Source organism: Ceratosolen solmsi, unplaced genomic scaffold (genome assembly GCF_000503995.2).
Source record: "Ceratosolen solmsi marchali unplaced genomic scaffold, CerSol_1.0 scaffold57, whole genome shotgun sequence".
NCBI classification, from domain to species: domain Eukaryota; kingdom Metazoa; phylum Arthropoda; class Insecta; order Hymenoptera; family Agaonidae; genus Ceratosolen; species Ceratosolen solmsi.
The window spans coordinates 4,436,012-4,446,330 of record NW_011948427.1 but is presented as its reverse complement, the minus strand read 5'-3'; the positions used below and the strand labels follow the sequence as shown (position 1 = coordinate 4,446,330).

At 42.1% G+C, this 10,319-nt stretch overlaps 1 protein-coding gene across 1 annotated transcript in view; it reads left to right on the top strand.

Annotated features, from left to right (window-relative positions):
* sty (sprouty signaling antagonist) overlaps positions 1-9,553 on the top strand; it is a 47,900-nt gene extending 38,347 nt beyond the window's left edge. The window contains exon 2 of the mRNA XM_011501147.1: positions 8,115-9,553. Coding sequence (XP_011499449.1) covers positions 8,555-9,442 — 888 coding nt within the window. The 5' untranslated portion in view covers positions 8,115-8,554 and the 3' untranslated portion in view covers positions 9,443-9,553. The remainder of the gene's footprint in view (positions 1-8,114) is intronic.
* The last annotated feature ends 766 nt before the right edge of the window (positions 9,554-10,319 follow it).

The window sequence follows — 10,319 nt, the reverse complement described above, 5'->3', positions numbered from 1 at the left end:
AGAGAGAGAGAGAGAGAGAGAGAGAGAGAGAGAGAGAGAGAGAGAGAGAGAGTGAGATTCAAAGAGGCAGAGAGGCGGGAGGTGGTGAAACGTGAATGGCGTGAGGGGGGATGAGGAGGTGGTGGAGGTAGAGGTGGGGGTAGAGGAGGAGGAGGAGGAGGAGGAGGAAGTGGATTCCCACATTATGCGTATTATCGCTTACAAAACTTGGCGTTTATCGTGGCGCGCGCGCGTACATATAATGACTGAAAGCTTTGACCTGTGGCAATCAGCCGCTGATAGAGGCGCATTCCTTTTAGTAACTGCCTCAATGGTCCGCTTGTTTCTTCTCTCGGCCGAGAACCGCGGCGAGCGCCCGCGCGTACAATACACACCCACACACGCACACGCGCACACGCGCACAAAAAAAAAAACGCACAAACACCGAGGCACGGGCAAACACAGAGTGACTCGTTCGTTGCGCTCGGCCTCGAAGGCTCGCCGCTGCACACCGGCAACTGCATTTTTTCGAAACCGTAGCCTGCCGTTTTCCTCTGCAATGGAAACGATGGCGCGCGTCCATGTCTTCTTGACTTGCAACGTAACCTTACCGACGATGTCGTGCCCAATCGAGCATTAGCTCACGACGGAATCAAAAAATATGACCGAAAATCGAACTTTATGATAAAATCCCACTTTATCTTATGTATATTTCATTCAGAAATAGAAGTAATATTTTACTCTATGGAATAAAAGATAAGATAACAGAAATTCTATATATAATGCCCGATTGAAATATAACATTTCCCTGAAGCTTTATTATTGCAGCTATGCGAAGATTCAGGAAATTTAGGCAATTTCGTAGTGAAGTGTACATAATATTTTTGGAAACTGACGTTTTGCGACTTTGTCGTTAGAATGTCAGGCCGTGAAGCTAATAATTAACAATTAAAGGACGTTTGCTTAGAATCGTTGTTGCGATTAAAGAAAGAGTACTAGGAATTTGATGATTGAGATGTTAATGACGCGATAGCGTTTGCATTTCACGATCCACTCGATCAAACGGCTATTTACATATCTCTGTCAACATTTCGGTCGCTGCAACAAAAAAAAAAAAAAAATCAAAAAACACACACACACATACCCACGACTGTCCTCGGATAAGTTAAGATGATAATATATAATTTAAGAATCGTAAGTCAACTGTAGTATGCATATATATATATATATATATATATATATATTCGTCTTACGTATAGCCAACTGTAAAATTTTTCTAAACGACAGTATTATATGGAAAATGACGAGATAATTGCGTTGCGTTGCAATGAATGACATTTCATAAAAATATCTTTGCATAGGTTCAATTGATTGCGATAAAGGATTTTGAAATTTTCGATGAATAATTGCGAGTTTTTATTATTATTTCTACGACTCTCATCTCCGCCGTGAGATAACAAACAACGCAGTCGATGCACCGTCGAAGTAGTTTAACATGACTTTTCGTATAACGTCGACGAATGACAAACTGCGGCAACGTTATGCAATAATAATTTTTCTACAACTATTAGTTGTGGTATTTAATTGTAATAAAAACTCCTTTCCATTAGATTTCATTGCGAGTAGCTGAAAAATTCGTCTCTACAGTAGTGTAAGCGTGTAGACATAAATTATCCCCATTAAACTGACAATGTGCTCACCGGCATATACACAATTATAAAATAAAATACCAAATACGCAATAAGTAATAGCGTGGCTCCTTCGTCACTACATCGCTGCATAAGACGCTCATAAAGCAATTTAAAAACCCCGGCTATTTAAATCATTAGCATTGTTAATATAGCGCCGATTATCTTTGGTAATCGCTTGATAATCGAAATGCGTGCGAATACATGAAAAATAAATGCCCGAGGCATAATTTGCACGACACTTGGATCTTCTCCCATCCGATTCGCGCTGAGACCCCTGACTATTTTTATCGTCACCTTGTCGCTGAGCGATCGCTGGAAAAGCAATCAAAGACAGACTCGCGGACATGTTGGACGAGACGATTTAAGGGCTGACTCCCCAGATACGTATGGGGACGATGATAAACTAGGCCTTATCGCCTAATTTTCCATTTTGATTTTAAAGTCGTTGTAAGTTCCTCGACTTAGTATATTGTTCGTGATTCTATAATTGAACTAAAAGCGAGCTCGCGATGCTGCAACGTTATGTAAAATAAATAATTATCAATTTATTAAAATTTAATTGTTAATTATTATTATTAAGCTGCAAATAATGAGTTTATTATCTCAAGGCTCACATTCTCCTTGTGTAATTGAATAAAATTATGTTGCATTACTCAGTGCTTCGTAAGCGTCAAAGATAATTAACATATATGGATTATTCTTGTTCTAGAGGCTCGATAGCTAATGAATTAAGAAAGCCGATTATTTTGTATTAATACACACGAATTACAACAATCGCCATTGTAATTAGTTCGGCAAATTTAGATTCTTTTATGAGAAGGAAAATAATAATGAAAGAATATATTAATTTTTGATCGATATGTAAAGTGGGCAATGCTTGATTTGCAAAACGAGTGCGCGCAGAGACGCCCAGAGCATCGCTTTGAAAATACAAAGTACGCATTGAAAATTTTGCCACAACACAAAATATACAATCGAATAAACGAATCTCGCACTCATGAACATTCAAAGGTCTACTTGCCTCCATTACTCTCAGCCCTTTTTTTCCCCTCCCTAGCCGAACTATACATTCATCTACTGTATAACTTTTTTCCATACGCGCACCTTTGTTATATATACTGTTTATACTTTTCTTTTTTTTTTTTTTTTTTTTTTTTTTTTTTTTTTTGTAAATGCCACTAGACTCCCCTACCAAAATCTACATTCACTCCGTATTTCGGCTTTGGTATCGTGTGCAATCGTTCAGTGAGCAGCTTCGACGCTAAAAAATAAGCTTGAGCCGTTTAGTCAACTTCAACCGTTGCGAAATGTACAACCGAAAATTAGTTGACACGATCGATGATCGTTGCTGCAAAATGTCTTATTAAAGTTCATACACTCTATTGATTGATATTCGTCTAGTTTATTTAGTTTAATCACGAATACGCCAATATGACGTGAGCAAAAATGGAATTAAATACATATTTTTTTTAATGAAATTTGAATAAATATTCATTGTACTTTAATATTGATTAAAGTTACATAAAATCTCGGCTTATGTGCAAGTTCTCGATAGCGTAGCTTATAAAGTGTGTCTTGGGTATGGAAGGATCTCAAATACTCGGATGAAAGTCAATATGTTGTAAGAATTGTCGGGAAATAATTTCAGTTTAATGTCTGAAATTACATCCAACTTTATTTTCTTCATACGATATTTTTTTCCACGATATTCCATCCACTTGGAATTTTATTGTTTACCTTTTCTTTTTATCTGATATTTTTTAATGTATTTTCGTGTAACTTTTATCATAAATATATAACTCGCATTCCGGATTTCGGATAATATATATGTCAAAGGAGGCAGATAATTAGGAGGAAAAAAGTGCAGAATTTCATTGGAGAGCGACGAAAAAAACGATTTATCGAATTTTGTCATATCGAGTAGCCAGGGAATAATTCTCTTAAATAAGTCATTCGTCTTGCTTCGGCTACTCGATTTTTCGCTTTTGAATTCACGCGAGTGAAGCAGCGTTTGCTTATTCATCTCCTTATGGACGTAACCTCCATTTGCAATCGCTGCGTTAGTATCGATCGTTCTCTCGTTTCTCCCGACCAAATTCAAGCAGGACAAGTCGCCATATATGTGCGCAAGCCTCGCGAGGACAATGGCGAAATATGAAAATCGCGATCGGGTAGGCGAAGAGGCTCGGCTTGTTGCGTAAAAATCGTCGCGGTTGCATTCACGCGCCTCAAAATTGATTATCTTTGTAGACGGAATTTTCGACGAGTGCTTCGAAAACAATAACAATAAATAAATAAATAAATAAATAAAAATAACAAAAAATTGCCATTGAGAAGTATTAATAGTGTCCCTTTATGTTTGCTTGCTTGCTCAATCGATAGTTATTACGACATCGATCGACAATTTTTGGCCCTTTAAACTCTCATCGATCTTTCAATTGAAATTGAAGCAGAAAAATCTTCCGACGTCTTCGCGACGCTTTTCCAAAAAGTCGCTCAGCTCTACTTACATTCGCCTCGAGCATGAATTTCCGAAGGACACAATCTCATGCACAGTGCATATACATTCGGATCTGTAAATTCGAGGTCTACCTCTTGAGTGCTTGAAGAGAAAATTAATTAACATGTTAATTACATTAGACAGAGAAATTCCTTTCAATTCTCCATATCTCTCTCTCTCTCTCTCTCTCTCTCTCTCTCTCACTCTCACTCTCTTTACATCTTCATAAATGGTATTATTATTCGATTTTTATCGCCGGCACATTATCGTAAATACATATATTATGATTTAACGATAATAAATAATTTTAACCCGACGCTTTTCACGTATTCTTAATATGGTCATTCGCGTCTCGACATTGTAATTGCATTGGATCATTTGTATCGAACATACACGATTAATAATTATTAAATATGAGACAGAATTGAAATCGAACACTTATATCGTGCATTTCAATTAGTTTTAAGCCCGATGACATTGTATGATTAATTTTATAAGAAACAAATTCCACATGAAAAATACGTACAAGAATTTTTTGTCGCAGGTGACACTTATGCTTGGAGGTGCAAAATTTTAATACCCACCATTATTGCTAACTTAGTATTACGAAATCGCAAACTCAAGTTCTTGTTATATTCGAGGTTCCCGTATTATGTTTTCGATCAAGTATACATTATCGTAGTCAACTCTTAGCGATATTAGTATTTTAAATAAAAATATTTTTATACTCTAATGTAAATATTAGCGCCCATTTGATTATACTATGATTGAAATTGATTTTTTTATATTTAATGTCTAAATACGACCTTCGATTCGTCAATCATCCATCTAATATATCAATTATCATAATGTAAACAATAATCCATTCGACATTTTATTAAATACTGAATAAACTGGCGTTACCAACTGACGAGTTCAATTTCCGTTTGCAATTTTAGGCAAAAAGTATTTTCATAGTATTTGCTATGTATAGATGGTGAAGGACTAGTACTCTCACATGTCGTCTATTTCTCGGTTATTGTATTTATAATTTTGATGAAAAATGAGATAGAGAAACGCAAGTACAGATCGACCGTCGTCTGTTTATTGGTTTACGCATAGTGAAGTTCTGAGACGAGCCTTTACAAACATCCTCGCGACAGTATAGCGAAGGGGCGAGCAGGAGAAAACGTAAAAGAGAGGGAGAGAGGGAGAGAGAGAGAGAGAGAGAGAGAGAGAGAGACGCAAATGGAAAAGGCAGTTAAGAGGGAAGAAATTTTGTGAATTGGAAAAGAGAAAATGAATGAGTGCGGGAAGGACGATCGATGAAACAGCGAACAAGATAGAAAGAGATAGAGTGATACCGAAAGAAATAGAGAGAGAGAGAGAATCCATACATAAGAGAAAGAAAGAGAAAAAGGAAACTTAACCTATACGTCTCGTGCACATCTGCCTGGATTCCCGAGAAGTCTCATTCAAGCGCTGACTTTACCTGAACCCGCGTGGTTAGTTCTCTCTCTCTCTCTCTCTCTCTCTCACTCGCTCGTTCGCTCGCATCATCCACGTATACTTATGAACCGCCTCCCTCGACATTCCTTTGTCGAATATCATCCAAGCACTCTTCTACTTCGTCTTCTCTCTCTCTCTCTCTCTCTCTCTCTCTCTTGCTTGTTCACTCACTTACTTATGCTTTCTCGCTCTCTCTCTTAACTCTCTATCTCACTATTTCCCCTTTACTAAGAAACAGAGAGAGAGAGAGAGAGAGAGATAGATAGATAGATAGAGAGAGAGAGAGAGAGAGAGAGAGAAAGAGAGAGAGAGGAACGACGCGTTTCGAGCAAAAAGTTCAAACTCTGTGCAGTGTTCCATTCCTCTCTTTTCTCAACTGAGTTTGACAATCTATTAAATGCTGCAGAAATATGACGACGAAACAATCCTCTTTGACCTCAGTCTCTGTCTCTCTCTCTCTCTCTCTCTCTCTCTCTCTCTCTCTTTCTCGCTTTCTGTATAGTTTTCTTCCTTTCTCTCATAATGGCTTTAACGTACAGTAAGTTTTAGAAGCTTGAGACTTTTTATGCTATTAGACGAAGAATCTTATTTATAAACACGGATTTTTAATACTTTTGAAATGTGTATAATTTTCCTACATCCTTTTAATGTCGCGAGTATTATTATTATTTCATATATAAAGCTGTAAGAGTAATTCATATTTAAAGTTGTAAGAATAATTCGAGACAAATAGATGCAATGCACGGATAGCAATTGGTGTAATGTGACGTTGAAGTTATAGGAATTGTCGCTGTAAATTAGTACCCATAATATAAATGATTAGAATACGAAAATTTTGCATTTCTCTGTCAATTACTTGCAATACTTCTTAGCCGTGTAATTACATTCTCGAATTTATTACGTTAAAATACCAATTTACCAATCGATGGGAATACAAAAGAAATGAATTTGTGTTCTTTCGTTTAAAGACTTTGTTTGGTCACGTTTCGTCGAATCTTTGTTAATCTGCCGAGCGCTTTCGCAAACGAAATCGCAGTACTTAATGAAAGTGCCCACTGACACGGAATACTTAAAGCTCAAAAGCAAACAATAAGTAAATAAGTGCGAATTCCGCAAAGGCTGTAAGCGAGTTGAGCGTTCATTGAAGGAGAAGGAGGAGCTCGCGGCGGAGAAGGAGGAAGCAATGCGCGCATATATTGCGTACGGAAACGTCGAGTGTGCGCGTCTTCGCCATTGCGCGGGCAATATTTTTGTGGTGGATTGTACAGTCGACACGTGAACGTAAACGAGCGTGGATTCTTTGGTCGTACGGCTGTCCCGGCGGGTGTGTGCATCCGTTCGCCTGCGTGTAAGACTGCGCGCCCGCGCCCGCTACACATACACGCAGGCCTGCATCCATGTACGCGACACGTCCTGCCATTCCTACATCTCGCTGGAAAAGAGAAATATCCCCTTGCGCCGTTCTCGAGGTGACACGCGGTCACTAATGCACCACGTCCTCTACACTCTCGTATGAATGATTAAGGTAATGAGGAAGGCGCTCCAACGCTCCGATCTACGACCATCAAAACCACGGATCTTCAAGTTCCTCGACATTTATCAACTACGATTTTCACAGTCGGTGAAAGTCGTACATGAAATAGTAGGCGCGTCACACGAGTGTTGGTTCCCGTCGGTCGTCGTCCTTCTACGCTCGTACTCCATGTCTGGCGAATTTTGAAACTCTCCCGAGCTTAAATCGCTAATCGTTGTCGCTGGACAGACTGGGAATTAGCTAGAGAGCCTCCCCTTCCCTCGCCCTCCCTATGTTTACTCGACAATTTCTTGCCTCCTGCATACAAATGACGCTAGGTTCGCCTTCCCTATTTATTTTGAGTTGAACACTTTCGAGTCAAGGAATTATATACAAGTCCGGCTCGGCAACGAGATAAGATTTACGAATCGTTTGAAATGCGCGTGAGCAAGCCAATAGGAATTCAGAGTGACGCAGTGAAACAGGCCGCCGTGCTCCGTTTCTCCGTTTCTCGGTTTCTTGGTCTCTAGCTAGCGAGCCTTGGCCGAAGAAGAGGACAGACCTGAAAACGAGCGTTAAAGCGTAATGTAATAATTCACGTGTATGTACACAAATGCGCTCAGCTTGTCCACATTTAGAAGGGTGAGACGGAGCGAACGAGCTAGTCAGCGATACAAACGCACTTACACGCGCACTCGGGCACTCAGGCACGCACGCGAATATATATATATATATATATATATATATATATATATATATATATATTATTATATATTATTTATTTATTGATTTATTTATATACACACATATATATATATATATATATATATATGTAACATATACCATGTGTAATATATGATATAAGGAATATGTGATGTAAAGGTGGCCAGTTCCTAGAAAAATTACCAACTCAACTAACGAAACAATCTCTTTTTCTGTACAGGTGGGGATGAAGCGCGAGTCGCGAGGGCGGGAGGAAGTGGTCGCGGAGCATCCTGCTTTACCCTCGCTCATGGAACGCCTCTGCCGCGAGCGCCAGCACCTCGCGCCGCAGCAGCAGCAGCAGCAGGCTGGCCATTACCGGCGCCGCCCCGCGCCATACCGCCACCAGGAAGACCGTCAACAGCAGCACCAGCAGCAGCAGCAGCAGCAGCAGCAGCAGCAGCAATCGTCACGACGCCGCACCGGCGCTCGCCCCCCGCGCCCTTGCGGCCATGGGCTAGCCCGCAGTCCCAGACCCAGTCCCAGCCCCAGTCTCAGACTCAGTCTCAGACCCAGCAACAGTACCAGCAACAGCAGCAACGCGGCTCGCTCCCGTCCGCCTCGGACGCGCAGTCGCAGCAAGCACAGCAGCCGGCCCCGGGCCCGCTAACGGTCAACGCGATGCCGCCGGCGCCGCCACCACGGCCCCCCGAGGCCGTCAGTCTTCGGGCGCCGCGACCCAATGCCGAGCGCCTAGCCAACGAGTACGTGGAGGCGCCTTTTGGGCCACCGGGCCCCTCGCCCTCCGCCGCCCTCACCACCTGCCCCAAGCAACAGCAACAGCAGCAGCAGCAGCAGCAGCAGCAGCTGCTGCAACTGCAGCGTCAGCATCAGTATCAACAGCAGCAACAGCAGCAGCACCAGCAGCAACAGCAACAACGGCGTCGATCGCCGCCCCCGACGAGTCCCGGCCGAACACCCGTCACCAAACAGCCCGTCTCATTCACGAAGGAGCCCGCGGCCGGCACCCGGGGCCTCTCAATAATGTGCGAGCGCTGTAGCCGCTGCCGTTGCGAGAGTTGCCGGGAGCCGCCCCCACTGCCGAGTCGCTGGCTCTGTGACAATGCGTGCTTCTGCTCGGCCGAAACGGCCCTCGATTACGCGAGCTGCCTCTGCTGTGTCAAGGGCCTCTTTTACCACTGCGCGGACGGAGGCCTGGGGCCTGGGAGTCCGGCCACCCCCGAGCCCGACCCCGGGGCCGACTGCGCGGACGAGCCCTGCTCTTGTAGTGGCTCGCGCAAGGCTGCGCGCTGGACCTGCCTGGGAGCTCTAGCCCTCGTCCTGCCCTGTCTACTCTGCTATTGGCCCCTTAGGGCCTGCGTCGCCGGCTGCGAGGCCTGCTACGCCCGCAGGGCCGCCCAGGGCTGCAGGTGCGAACAGCGCTCCCAGCTTCCGGAGGCCCTCGCCAGAGACGCCAGGGACGCGCGAGATGCGAGGATCACCAGGGATGCGAGGGACTCGAGGGACCCGGAGAAAAGGCTCCTGGAGCCCGTGGGCCCGGACCTTTAGCGCCCCGGCTTGTATCGCATTAGTACAAGAGTTGCATTTAAGCGCGGAGCCTGAGTGTGAGTGCGTGCGTGCGTTAAGTGCGTAAGAGTGGCGGGCTAAGCAGAGGACCCCAATAACTAACCCCTTATTTATTAAACAGTCCTCCAAGTTGCAGGAGGGCCGCGAGAGTAAGCGCCACCTCCTCGTCGAGCCGACGAGCCGATCTCCCGGGGAGAGATATTATATATATATATATGTGCTCGTCGCGATCTGTCGCGAGGAGTATCGCCAAGGAGGAGTAAGGACGAAGAGGCAGCGGCCGACCACTTGCGCGCGATACATAGATAGATCTATATATTATACATATATAAATAATAACTATATATTGAAGATGGAAGAACTAAAATATATATTGTATATTACATTTGTATAAAGAACAAAACTTTTCTACAGTTAATTTATTCGTGGGCGTATCGCGGGTACACTATTATTACACAAGTCGCGACGTCGAGAGAGATGCTGCAAATATGGGCGACGAAGACAGACTATTATCTTTTCCTCTTTTTTTTTCCTTTTTTTCACTCTCATTATTATTATTATTATTATTATTATTATTATTATTATTATTATTATTATTATTATTGCTCTTATCATTATCATTACTATTAATATTATTATCATTATTATTATTAATAGTATGTTTATTATTATTATTATTATTATTATTATTATTATTATTATTATTATTATTATTATTATTATTATTAATAGTACGTTTATTATTGATAATAATTTTGGTGGAATTACGACTTAGAGAAACGTTACATCGAGGACCGATTCAAAGTTTTCCTAGAGAGACAGTAATTTCAGTTTTTCATTGTTTTCTGTCTCTCTCCTT